General features: G+C 39.6%; 1 protein-coding gene across 1 annotated transcript; it reads right to left on the reverse strand.

Annotated features, from left to right (window-relative positions):
- Nucleotides 1–7,192: 7,192 nt before the first annotated feature.
- LOC144845672 (uncharacterized) lies at nt 7,193–8,411 on the reverse strand. The gene is made up of 3 exons (XM_078703099.1): nt 8,319–8,411; nt 7,764–8,165; nt 7,193–7,579 (listed from the first exon to the last, which is right to left on the reverse strand). Exons 1-3 carry the CDS (start codon nt 8,409–8,411, stop codon nt 7,193–7,195), a joined length of 882 nt encoding a protein of 293 aa, XP_078559225.1.
- Between the last annotated feature and the right edge of the window lie 6,105 nt (nt 8,412–14,516).

Consider the following 14,516-nt stretch of genomic DNA (forward strand, 5'->3'; position numbering starts at 1 on the left):
CTGTGCGCGAGTGCAACCAAAATGGGTATTGTAGCGCACAGTGCTAAACTAAATCATATTTATTATCACTGTGCGCGAGTGCAACCAAAATCGGTATGATAGCGCACAGTGCTAAACTACATCCTATTTATTATCACTGTGGGCGAGTGCAACCAAAATGGGTATGGTAGCGCACAGTGCTAAACTAAATCCTATTTATTATCACTGTGCGCGAGTGCAATCAAAATGGGTATGGTAGCGCACATAGTGCTAAACTAAATAATATTTATTATCACTGTGCGCGAGTGCAACCAAATTGGGTATGGTAGCGCACAGTGCTTAACTAAATCTCATTTATTATCACTGTGCGCGAGTGCAACCAAAATGGGTATGGTAGCGCACAGTGCTAAACTAAATCCTATTTATTATCACTGTGCGCGAGTGCAACTAAAATAGATATGGTAGCGCACAGTGCTAAACTAAATCATATTTATTATCACTGTGCGTGAGTGCAACGAAAATGGGTATGGTAGCGCACATAGTACTAAACTAAATCATATTTATTATCACTGTGCGCGAGTGCAACCAAAATGGGTATGGTAGCGCACAGTGCTTAACTAAATCATATTTATTATCACTGTGCGCGAGTGCAACCAAAATGGGTATGGCAGCGCACAGTGCTAAACTAAATCCTATTTATTATCACTGTGCGCGAGTGCAACCAAAATGGGAATAGTAGCGCACAGTACTAAACTAAATCATATTTATTATCACAATGCGCGAGTGCAACCAAAATGGGTATGGTAGCGCACAGTGCTAAACTAAATGCTATTTATTATCACTGTGCGAGAGTGCAACCAAAATGGGTATGACAGCGCACAGTGGTAAACTAAATCCTACTTATTATCACTGTGCGCGAGTGCAATCAAAATGGGTATGGTAGCGCACAGTGCTAAACTAAATCATATTTATTTTCACTGTGCGCGAGTGCAACCAAAATGGGTATCGTAGCGCACAGTGCTAACCTAAATCCTATTTATTATCACTGTGCGCGAGTGCAACTAACATGGGTATGGTAGCGCACAGTGCTAAACTAAATCATATTTATTATCACTGTGCGCGAGTGTAACCAAAATGGGTATGGTAGCGCACAGTGCTAAACTAAATCATATTTATTATCACTGTGCGCGAGTGCAACCAAAATGGGTATGGTAGCGCACAGTGGTAAACCAAATCATATTTATTATCACTGTGCGCGAGTGCAACCAAAATGGGTATGGTAGCGCACAGTGCTAAACTAAATGCTATTTATTATCACTGTGAGAGAGTGCAACCAAAATGGGTATTTTAGCGCACGGTGCTAAACTAAGTCATATTTATTATCACTTTTAGCGAGTGCAACCAAAATAGGATTGGTAGCGCACAGTGGTAAACTAAATCCTATTTATTATCACTGTGCGCGAGTGCAATCAAAATGGGTATGGTAGCGCACAGTGCTAAACTAAATCATATTTATTATCACTGTGCGCGAGTGCAACCAAAATGGGTATTGTAGCGCACAGTGCTAAACTAAATCATATTTATTATCACTGTGCGCGAGTGCAACCAAAATCGGTATGATAGCGCACAGTGCTAAACTACATCCTATTTATTATCACTGTGGGCGAGTGCAACCAAAATGGGTATGGTAGCGCACAGTGCTAAACTAAATCCTATTTATTATCACTGTGCGCGAGTGCAATCAAAATGGGTATGGTAGCGCACATAGTGCTAAACTAAATCATATTTATTATCACTGTGCGCGAGTGCAACCAAATTGGGTATGGTAGCGCACAGTGCTTAACTAAATCTCATTTATTATCACTGTGCGCGAGTGCAACCAAAATGGGTATGGTAGCGCACAGTGCTAAACTAAATCCTATTTATTATCACTGTGCGCGAGTGCAACTAAAATGGATATGGTAGCGCACAGTGCTAAACTAAATCATATTTATTATCACTGTGCGTGAGTGCAACGAAAATGGGTATGGTAGCGCACATAGTACTAAACTAAATCATATTTATTATCACTGTGCGCGAGTGCAACCAAAATGGGTATGGTAGCGCACAGTGCTTAACTAAATCATATTTATTATCACTGTGCGCGAGTGCAACCAAAATGGGTATGGCAGCGCACAGTGCTAAACTAAATCCTATTTTTTATCACTGTGCGCGAGTGCAACCAAAATGGGAATAGTAGCGCACAGTACTAAACTAAATCATATTTATTATCACAATGCGCGAGTGCAACCAAAATGGGTATGGTAGCGCACAGTGCTAAACTAAATCCTATTTATTATCACTGTGCGCGAGTGCAACCAAAATGGGTATGGTCGCGCACAGTGGTAAACTAAATCATATTTATTATCACTATGCGCGAGTGCAACCAAAATGGGTAAGGTAGCGCACAGTGCTAAACTAAATCCTATTTATTATCACTGTGTGCGAGTGCAACCAAAATGGGTATGGTAGGGCACAGTGCTAAACTAAATCATATTTATTATCACTGTGCGCGAGTGCAACCAAAATGGGTATGATAGCGCACAGTGGTAAACTAAATCATATTTATTTTCACTATGCGCGAGTGCAACAAAAATGGGTATGGTAGCGCACAGTGCTAAACTAAATGCTATTTATTATCACTGTGCGAGAGTGCAACCAAAATGGGTATTTTAGCGCACAGTACTAAACTAAATCATATTTATTATCACTGTGCGCGAGTGCAACCAAAATAGGTATGGTAGCGAACAGTGGTAAACTAAATCCTATTTATTATCACTGTGCGAGAGTGCAATCAAAATGGGTATGGTAGCGCACAGTGCTAAACTAAATCATATTTATTATCACTGTGCGCGAGTATAACCAAAATGGGTATTTTAGCGCACAGTGCTAAACTAAATCATATTTATTATCACTGTGCGCGAGTGCAACCAAAATAGGTATGGCAGCGCACAGTGGTAAACTAAATCCTAATTATTATCACTGTGCGCGAGTGCAATCAAAATGGGTATGGTAGCGAACAGTGCTAAACTAAATCATATTTATTATCACTGTGCGCGAGTGCAACCAAAATGGGTATGGTAGCGCACATAGTGCTAAACTAAATCATATTTATTATCACTGTCCGCGAGTGCAACCAAAATAGGTATGATAGCGCACAGTGCTAAACTAAATCATAATTATTATTACTGTGCGCGAGTGCAACCAAAATGGGTATGGTAGCGCACAGTGCTAAACTAAATCGTATTTATTATCACTGTGCGCGAGTGCAACCAAAATGGGTATGGTAGCGCACAGTGGTAAACTAAATCCTATTTATTATCACTGTGCGCGAGTGCAACCAAAATGAGTATTTTAGCGCACAGTGCTAAACTAAATCATTTTTATTATCACTGTTCGCGAGTGCAACCAAAATGGGTATGGTAGCGCACAGTGGTAAATAAATCATATTTATCATCACTGTGCAAGAGTGCAACCAAAATGGGTATTTTAGCGCACAGTGCAAAACTAAATCATATTTATTATCACTGTGCGCGAGTGCATTCAAAATGGGTATGGTAGCGCACAGTGCTAAACTAAATCATATTTATTGTCACTGTGCGCGAGTCGAGTGCAACCAAAATGGGTATGGTAGCGCACAGTGCTAAACTAAATCCTATTTATTATCACTGTGCGCGAGTGCAACCAATTGGGAATAGTAGCGCACAGTGCTAAACTATATCATATTTATTATTACCGAGTGCTAGTGCAACCAAAATGGATATGGTAGCGCACAGTGCTAAACTAAATCCTATTTATTATCACTGTGCGCGAGTGCAACCAAAATCGGTATGATAGCGCACAGTGCAAAACTAAATCCTATTTATTATCACTGTGCGCGAGTGCAACCAAAATGGGTATGGTAGCGCACAGTGCTAAACTAAATCCTATTTATTATCACTGTGCGCGAGTGCAACCAAAATGGGAATGGTAGCGCACATAGTGCTAAACTAAATCCTATTTATTATCACTGTGCGCGAGTGCAACCAAAATGGGTATGGTAGCGCACAGTGCTTAACTAAATCCTATTTATTATCACTGTGCGCGAGTGCAACCAAAATGGGTATGGTAGTGCACATAGTGCTAAACTAAATCATATTTATTATCACTGTGCGCGAGTGCAACCAAAATGGGTATGGTAGCGCACAGTGCTTAACTAAATCCTATTTATTATCACTGTGTGCGAGTGCAACCAAAATGGGTATGGTAGCGCACAGTGCTTAACTAAATCCTATTTATTATCACTGTGTGCGAGTGCAACCAAAATGGATATGGTAGCGCACAGTGCTAAACTAAATCCTATTTATTATCACTGTGTGCGAGTGCAACCAAAATGGATATGGTAGCGCACAGTGCTAAACTAAATCCTATTTATTATCACTGTGCGCGAGTGCAACCAAATTGGGAATAGTAGCGCACAGTGCTAAACTAAATCATATTTATTATTACTGTGCGCTAGTGCAACCCAAATGGGCATGGTAGCGCACAGTGCTAAACTAAATCGTATTTATTATCACTGTGCGCGAGTGCAACCAAAATGGGTATGGTAGCGCACAGTGGTAAACTAAATCATATTTATTATCACTGTGCGCGAGTGCAAAAAAAATGGGTATGGTAGCGCACAGAGCTAAACTAAATCCTATTTATTATCACTGTGCGCGAGTGCAACCAAAATGAGTATTTTAGCGCACAGTGCTAAACTAAATCATTTTTATTATCACTGTTCGCGAGTGCAACCAAAATGGGTATGGTAGCGCACAGTGGTAAACTAAATCATATTTATCATCACTGTGCAAGAGTGCAACCAAAATGGGTATTTTAGCGCACGGTGCTAAACTAAATCATATTTATTATCACTGTGCGCGAGTGCATTCAAAATGGGTATGGTAGCGCACAGTGCTAAACTAAATCATATTTATTATCACTGTGCGCGAGTGCAACCAAAATGAGTCTTATAGCGCACAGTGCTAAACTAAATCCTATTTATTATCACTGTGCGCGAGTGCAACCAAAATGGGTATCGTAGCGCACAGTGCTAAACTAAATCCTATTTATTATCACTGTGCGCGAGTGCAACCAAAATGGGTATGGTAGCGCACAGTGCTTAACTAAATCCTATTTATTATCACTGTGCGCGAGTGCAACAAAGATGGGTATGGTAGCGCACAGTGCTAAACTAAATCCTATTTATTATTACTGAGTGCTAGTGCAACCAAAATGGATATGGCAGCGCACAGTGCTAAACTAAATCCTATTTATTATCACTGTGCGCGAGTGCAACCAAAATGGGAATAGTAGCGCACAGTGCTAAACTAAATCATATTTATTATTACTGAGTGCTAGTGCAACCAAAATGGATATGGCAGCGCACAGTGCTAAACTAAATCCTATTTATTATCACTGTGCGCGAGTGCAACCAAAATGGGTATGGTAGCGCACATAGTGCTAAACTAAATCATATTTATTATCACTGTGCGCGAGTGCAACCAAAATGGGTATCGTAGCGCACAGTGCTAAACTAAATCCTATTTATTATCACTGTGCGCGAGTGCAACAAAAATGGGTAGGGTAGCGCACAGTGTTAAACTAAATCATATTTATTATCACTGTGCGCGAGTGCAACCAAAATGAGTAAGATAGCGCACAGTGCTAAACTAAATACTATTTATTATCACTGTGCGCGAGTGCAACCAAAATGGGTATGGTTGCGCACAGTGCTAAACTAAATCCTTTTTATTATCACTGTGCGCTAGTGCAACAAAAATGGGTATGGTAGCGCACAGTACCTAACTAAATCCTATTTATTACCACTGTGCGCGAGTGCAACCAAAATGGGAATAGTAGCGTACAGTGCTAAACTAAATCCTTTTTATTATCACTGTGCGCGAGTGCAACCAAAATGGGAATAGTAGCGCACAGTGCTAAACTAAATCATATTTATTATTACTGAGTGCTAGTGCAACCAAAATGGATATGGCAGCGCACAGTGCTAAACTAAATCCTATTTATTATCACTGTGCGCGAGTGCAACCAAAATGGGTATGGTAGCGCACATAGTGCTAAACTAAATCATATTTATTATCACTGTGCGCGAGTGCAACCAAAATGGGTATCGTAGCGCACAGTGCTAAACTAAATCATATTTATTATCACTGTGCGCGAGTGCAACAAAAATGGGTATGGTAGCGCACAGTGTTAAACTTAATCATATTTATTATCACTGTGCGCGAGTGCAACCAAAATGAGTAAGATAGCGCACAGTGCTAAACTAAATACTATTTATTATCACTGTGCGCGAGTGCAACCAAAATGGGTATGCTTGCGCACTGTGCTAAACTAAATCCTATTTATTATCACTGTGCGCTAGTGCAACAAAAATGGGTATGGTAGCGCACAGTACCTAACTAAATCCTATTTATTACCACTGTGCGCGAGTGCAACCAAAATGGGAATAGTAGCGTACAGTGCTAAACTAAATCCTATTTATTATCACTGTGCGCGAGTGCAACCAAAATGAGTATGATAGCGCACAGTGCTAAACTAAATCAGTAACGGAATGCATCTAACCCATTCAGGCTTAGTTATTTATCTGGGTAAGCGATTCATGAGCAAATCTTTAACTTTAAGCCTACGGTTTATAGGGAAGTAGCTTACCGAAGTAAATAACACCAATTAGGATCTTCCTTTAAAATCCAATTATTATTATTATTATTAGTTCAGTTTGACGAGTTACTTTTAATTATTTTTGTAGGCCTACAAAAGAAGTTTAAATGATTTGCTTTTCATGCTTGGTAAAGAAACTCGACAATCCGCACGTACTAATATTAAGCGCTATCGTTGATGAAGTTATTCTTGCACAATGCAAATATATTTGTAATGTGCGGGAAAAAATTAATGATTCGTCTACATTTTTTATTTGTGATAAGATATAAAACTTTAAAAAAAAAAACAGTATGTAAAAATCAATCCTTGAATTTATTCAAGCATTTGACAAAATATGAGACATATATATTGTTGATAACATAACTATAAATAATTCTTGTTTTAAAATGTAATGTAATATAACATTCAATTGTTATATTACTTTAATTGTTATATTGACTGGTAAAAAATAGTTCATTTTAGCTGTACTTGATTAGTGTTTGTAGCATAAAAACGCTGAGAGGAACCTGCGGCGTGAAGTAGTGGGAACACTTTCTGCAACACTGCCATTACTGGCATCATTTGCACTGTTATCTGTATGCTCGGCCACTGTGGCAGTTTCATGGCGTCTGGTGTTCCGGAAGCGTTGTCGAAGTTCACGGAAGAGACGTCGGAAAAATCCTGTTTGTCGTGGTACATTATCTGCAGATTCCTGGTTATCAGTTGCCTTGTCAATGTGGTCTTCTGCATCCTTGTTTTCCATGACGGTACTTTCCGGAAGTAACGACATTGACGCTGTATTCGATGATGTTGGGGACGTATACTCCTTGACATAATTTGGGTCAATCGTGAAGGTAGTGGAGTCATCGACGAACGCAGTCTTTACAAGAAAACAAAAGAAATGGTTAAGTTATCTTAATCGCCATAATTACTAGTTTTCTAATTCTGATTGGAAGGAACAGACTGATCATTTAGTTATTTCAATGCACTCTAATTATTTCTAATAGGTCTAAATGTTTATAATTAAACTGTACAGTGGTAGGTAACCTAGAATCATGCTGTACCTGCATAGGGTTCTGGGTCATCATAGATGTACCAGCTCTTGTTTCGGTGTTGGCAAGTTTAGTTTTAGGAAGAGACAAGGTGTACACACATCTGGTTCTTGGAATCTTGCTTGGCCTTTTCTTTGACCTTAGGGCGACTGCAGATGTTTTCTTATGGTGCAGCGCACGCTTAACCTTTGACCTGACTACCAAATTGACACCGTCTCCATGTGCCTGTACCTTTCCACGAAGTCTAAGTACTGTTTTTAGTTCTTGAATAACAGGCCAAAATGGGTCGCTGACAGTTTTCTTTATGGTTCGAACGGCATTTTCGTTGGCGATGATGTTAACGCTGTATGCGATGATATCAGAGACATACTCCTTCACGGCAATAATACTGAACTCATTCATATTGTGATCAGTCTTTAAAAATACACACAAATGAAAATAAAATTAGAATGAAATGCGCATTGGGCTTTTAACGAAAATTATTACGATGGTATTCTCTTCCCGTGTGTTTGAATGTTTTGTTATAGTATACTTCTTCTAATTAAAAACATATAACATGGGCCCTACCTTTGCATTTAACTTAGAACATTCTACCTCTGACTGCACTGTCAATTCACTAACATCGACGTCGCCTTGTTCCTGTGCTTTACCACGGAACATTACTTTCAATTCTTGTATAACAGGCCAAAAGGTGTCCCTGAGAACTTTGTCTGTAAATGAAAATGCTTTACTTTGATGATCGGCAATACAATACAAAGAGACTACCTACTATCCACCCGACAAAAAAACAGTACTCGGCAAATGAAAACCATGATCATCAGTACGCGTTGAAAAAAATAATAAAGACTATATCTCTCTTTTAACACGGTTTTTGATGATTTCTTTACTCACCAGTATTCGTTGTCACTTGCTTCATTGTTTGTTTTATAATTTATTTGATAATAATAATTAATAATCGAAAAATTTCGGATTTTATCGCCAAGAAATTTCATACACAGTTGATGTATCAAGCTGTAGATGATTTGTGTTGATATGTTGCCATAGCTGTTGTGCTGGATACCTAGCGCGCATAATTCTACCGCACAACGATGAACGCACGGTCATGCGCATTGGGCTGCTGCGTCACTCAGTTGTTAAAAATTAAGGTCATCGGTGAAAAAAAAGATAACTACCCAGTTTGTTAATTTCATTTCAATATTTATTTGGTCTATTTGAGTATATACATAAAAAAAATGAAATTGGGGAGACCAGGGTCAACCTAAGTGAACTTAATCACTGTAGTTGAGCCGGTTGACCCAACCCCAAAGTCAGTTTACACATAAAAGACATAAAGACAAAATATATGAAAAAATGAATGAATATGAAGTTTTCTAATGAAGGTTGCAGCATCTGTCAACGGTCTGGGAAGAGTGCTGTATCTTCTCATACTATCAATTTCTATAGTATCGCAGGAAAATTTAGTAATACCATGTCATGTATATCACATGTGGTGCCTGTATCATGTAAAGTTATGTTAAGGGTTAGGTTAAACTACTAGATACACGTGAAACATGTGATGTTGTATTACCAAATATTCCTATATGGTGGAAATAGATACAGTACCGAGAATCAGTTGCCACTTTTAAGATGAGGTCTTTTATTAATTTTATGAAATACATTTGTTTTTAGTCGCGTGCAACGCGACTCTACAGCTCACTATATCGGTCGGTTGGTTGGTCGGTCGGTTGGTCGGTAAACACTAACTTGAGCACGCGACTGTAGCCATAGGCCTTATTGTAGTAGTAGTGTTAGTAGTCTGTCTTTGATGGCCTATGGTAGCACACAGTGCTTAACTAAATCCTATTTACTATCACTGTGCGCGAGTACAGTGCAACCAAAATGGCTATGGTAGCGCACAGTGCTAAACTAAATCCTTTTTATTATCACTGTGCGCGAGTGCAACAAACATGGGTATGGTAGCGCACAGTGCTAAACTAAATCATATTTATTATTACTGTGCGCTAGTGCAACCAAAATGGGTATGGTAGCGCACAGTGCTAAACTAAATCCTATTTATTATCACTGTGCGCGAGTACAACCAAAATGGGTATGATAGCGCACAGTGCAAAACTAAATCCTATTTATTATCACTGTGTGCGAGTGCAACCAAAATGGGTATGGCAGCGCACAGTGCTAAACTAAATCATATTTATTATCACTGTGCGCGAGTGCAACCAAAATGAGAATAGTAGCACAGTGTTAAACTAAATCCTATTTATTATCACTGTGCGCGAGTGCAACCAAAATGAGAATAGTAGCGTACAGTGCTAAACTAAATACTATTTATTATCACTGTGCGCGAGTGCAACCAAAATGAGAATAGTAGCGTACAGTGCTAAACTAAATCCTATTTATTATCACTGTGCGCGAGTGCACCCAAAATGGGTATGGTAGCGCATAGTGCTAAACTAAATCATATTTATTATCACTGTGCGCGAGTGCAACAAAAATGGGTATGGTAGCGCACAGTGCTAAACTAAATCCTATTTATTATCACTGTGCGCGAGTGCAACCAAAATGGGTATGGTAGCGCACACAGTGCTAAACTAAATCCTATTTATTATCACTGTGCGCGAGTTCACCCAAAATGGGTATTGTATTAGCGTACAGTGCTAAACTAAATCATATTTATTATCACTGTGCGCGAGTGCAAGCAAAATGGAAATAGTAGCGCACAATGCTAAACTAAATCCTATGTATTATCACTGTGCGCGAGTGCAACCAAAATGAGAATAGTAGCGCACAGTGCTAAACTAAATCCTATGTATTATCACTGTGTGCGAGTGCACCCAAAATGGGTATGGTAGCGCACAGTGCTAAACTAAATCCTATTTATTATCACTGTGCGCGAGTGTAACCAAAATGAGTATGGTAGCGCACAGTGCTAAACTAAATCGTATTTATTATCACTGTGCGCGAGTGCAACCAAAATGGGTATGGTAGCGCACAGTGGTAAACTAAATCATATTTATTATCACTGTGCGCGAGTGCAACAAAAATGGGTATGGTTGCGCACAGTGGTAAACTAAATCATATTTATTATCACTGTGCGCGAGTGCAACCAAAATGGGTATGGTAGCGCACAGTGGTAAACTAAATCATATTTATTATCACTGTGCGCGAGTGCAACCAAAATGGGTATGGTAGCGCACAGTGCAAAACTAAATCCTATTTATTATCACTGTGCGCGAGTGCAACCAAAATGGGTATGGTAGCGCACAGTGGTAAACTAAATCCTATTTATTATCACTGTGCGCGAGTGCACCCAATATGGGTATTGTAGGGTACAGTGGTAAACTAAATCATATTTATTATTACTCTGCGCGAGTGCAACCAAAATGGGTATGGTAGCGCACAGTGCTAAACTAAATCATATTTATTATCACTGTGCGCGAGTGCAACCAAAATGGGTATGGTAGCGCACAGTGGTAAACTAAATCATATTTATTATCACTGTGCGCGAGTGCAACCAAAATGGGTATGGTGTAGCGCACAGTGGTAAACTAAATCATATTTATTATCACTGTGCGCGAGTGCAACCAAAATGGGTATGGTAGCGCACAGTGCAAAACTAAATCCTATTTATTATCACTGTGCGCGAGTGCAACCAAAATGGGTATGGTAGCGCACAGTGGTAAACTAAAACCTATTTATTATCACTGTGCGCGAGTGCACCCAAAATGGGTATTGTAGCGTACAGTGGTAAACTAAATCATATTTATTATCACTGTGCGCGAGTGCAACCAAAATGGGTATGGTAGCGCACAGTGCTAAACTAAATCATATTTATTATCACTGTGCGCGAGTGCAACCAAAATGGGTATGGTAGCGCACAGTGCTAAACTAAACCATATTTATTATCACTGTGCGCGAGTGCAACCAATATGGGTATGGTAGCGCACAGTGGTAAACTAAATCATATTTATTATCACTGTGCGCGAGTGCAACCAAAATGGGTATGGTAGCGCACAGTGGTAAACTAAATCATATTTATTATCACTGTGCGCGAGTGCAACCAAAATGGGTATGGTAGCGCACAGTGCAAAACTAAATCCTATTTATTATAACTGTGCGCGAGTGCAACCAAAATGGGTATGGTAGCGCACAGTGGTAAACTAAATCCTATTTATTATCACTGTGCGCGAGTGCACCCAAAATGGGTATTGTAGCGTACAGTGGTAAACTAAATCATATTTATTATTACTGTGCGCGAGTGCAACCAAAATGGGTATGGTAGCGCACAGTGCTAAACTAAATCATATTTATTATCACTGTGCGCGAGTGCAACCAAAATGGGTATGGTAGCGCACAGTGGTAAACTAAATCATATTTATTATCACTGTGCGCGAGTGCAACCAAAATGATATGGTGTAGCGCACAGTGGTAAACTAAATCATATTTATTATCACTGTGCGCGAGTGCAACCAAAATGGGTATGGTAGCGCACAGTGCTAAACTAAATCATATTTATTATCACTGTGCGCGAGTGCAACCAAAATGAGAATAGTAGCACAGTGTTAAACTAAATCCTATTTATTATCACTGTGCGCGAGTGCAACCAAAATGAGAATAGTAGCGTACAGTGCTAAACTAAATACTATTTATTATCACTGTGCGCGAGTGCAACCAAAATGAGAATAGTAGCGTACAGTGCTAAACTAAATCCTATTTATTATCACTGTGCGCGAGTGCACCCAAAATGGGTATGGTAGCGCATAGTGCTAAACTAAATCATATTTATTAACACTGTGCGCGAGTGCAACAAAAATGGGTATGGTAGCGCACAGTGCTAAACTAAATCCTATTTATTATCACTGTGCGCGAGTGCAACCAAAATGGGTATGGTAGCGCACAGTGCTAAACTAAATCCTATTTATTATCACTGTGCGCGAGTTCACCCAAAATGGGTATTGTAGCGTACAGTGCTAAACTAAATCATATTTATTATCACTGTGCGCGAGTGCAAGCAAAATGGAAATAGTAGCGCACAATGCTAAACTAAATCCTATGTATTATCACTGTGCGCGAGTGCAACCAAAATGAGAATAGTAGCGCACAGTGCTAAACTAAATCCTATGTATTATCACTGTGTGCGAGTGCACCCAAAATGGGTATGGTAGCGCACAGTGCTAAACTAAATCCTATTTATTATCACTGTGCGCGAGTGTAACCAAAATGAGTATGGTAGCGCACAGTGCTAAACTAAATCGTATTTATTATCACTGTGCGCGAGTGCAACCAAAATGGGTATGGTAGCGCACAGTGGTAACCTAATTCATATTTATTATCACTGTGCGCGAGTGCAACAAAAATGGGTATGGTTGCGCACAGTGGTAAACTAAATCATATTTATTATCACTGTGCGCGAGTGCAACCAAAATGGGTATGGTAGCGCACAGTGGTAAACTAAATCATATTTATTATCACTGTGCGCGAGTGCAACCAAAATGGGTATGGTAGCGCACAGTGCAAAACTAAATCCTATTTATTATCACTGTGCGCGAGTGCAACCAAAATGGGTATGGTAGCGCACAGTGGTAAACTAAATCCTATTTATTATCACTGTGCGCGAGTGCACCCAATATGGGTATTGTAGGGTACAGTGGTAAACTAAATCATATTTATTATTACTGTGCGCGAGTGCAACCAAAATGGGTATGGTAGCGCACAGTGCTAAACTAAATCATATTTATTATCACTGTGCGCGAGTGCAACCAAAATGGGTATGGTAGCGCACAGTGGTAAACTAAATCATATTTATTATCACTGTGCGCGAGTGCAACCAAAATGGGTATGGTGTAGCGCACAGTGGTAAACTAAATCATATTTATTATCACTGTGCGCGAGTGCAACCAAAATGGGTATGGTAGCGCACAGTGCAAAACTAAATCCTATTTATTATCACTGTGCGCGAGTGCAACCAAAATTGGTATGGTAGCGCACAGTGGTAAACTAAAACCTATTTATTATCACTGTGCGCGAGTGCACCCAAAATGGGTATTGTAGCGTACAGTGGTAAACTAAATCATATTTATTATCACTGTGCGCGAGTGCAACCAAAATGGGTATGGTAGCGCACAGTGCTAAACTAAATCATATTTATTATCACTGTGCGCGAGTGCAACCAAAATGGGTATGGTAGCGCACAGTGCTAAACTAAACCATATTTATTATCACTGTGCGCGAGTGCAACCAATATGGGTATGGTAGCGCACAGTGGTAAACTAAATCATATTTATTATCACTGTGCGCGAGTGCAACCAAAATGGGTATGGTAGCGCACAGTGGTAAACTAAATCATATTTATTATCACTGTGCGCGAGTGCAACCAAAATGGGTATGGTAGCGCACTGTGCAAAACTAAATGCTATTTATTATAACTGTGCGCGAGTGCAACCAAAATGGGTATGGTAGCGCACAGTGGTAAACTAAATCCTATTTATTATCACTGTGCGCGAGTGCACCCAAAATGGGTATTGTAGCGTACAGTGGTAAACTAAATCATATTTATTATTACTGTGCGCGAGTGCAACCAAAATGGGTATGGTAGCGCACAGTGCTAAACTAAATCATATTTATTATCACTGTGCGCGAGTGCAACCAAAATGGGTATGGTAGCGCACAGTGGTAAACTAAATCATATTTATTATCACTGTGCGCGAGTGCAACCAAAATGATATGGTGTAGCGCACAGTGGTAAACTAAATCATATTTATTATCACTGTG

The sequence above is a fragment of the Antedon bifida genome, chromosome 6 (genome assembly GCF_963402885.1).
Source record: "Antedon bifida chromosome 6, ecAntBifi1.1, whole genome shotgun sequence".
NCBI classification, from domain to species: Eukaryota; Metazoa; Echinodermata; class Crinoidea; order Comatulida; family Antedonidae; genus Antedon; species Antedon bifida.

Bases quoted from the DNA above. Each gene is read 5' to 3' on its own strand.
- LOC144845672 (XM_078703099.1), bottom strand. From the start codon at position 8,411: ATGTTCCGTGGTAAAGCACAGGAACAAGGCGACGTCGATGTTAGTGAA. The intron at 8,166-8,318 runs GTAGGGCCCATG...GTATTTTTAAAG, and splicing joins GTTCTAAGTTAAATGCAAAG to ACTGATCACAATATGAATGA. The intron at 7,580-7,763 runs GTACAGCATGAT...TTTCTTGTAAAG, and splicing joins TGACCCAGAACCCTATGCAG to ACTGCGTTCGTCGATGACTC.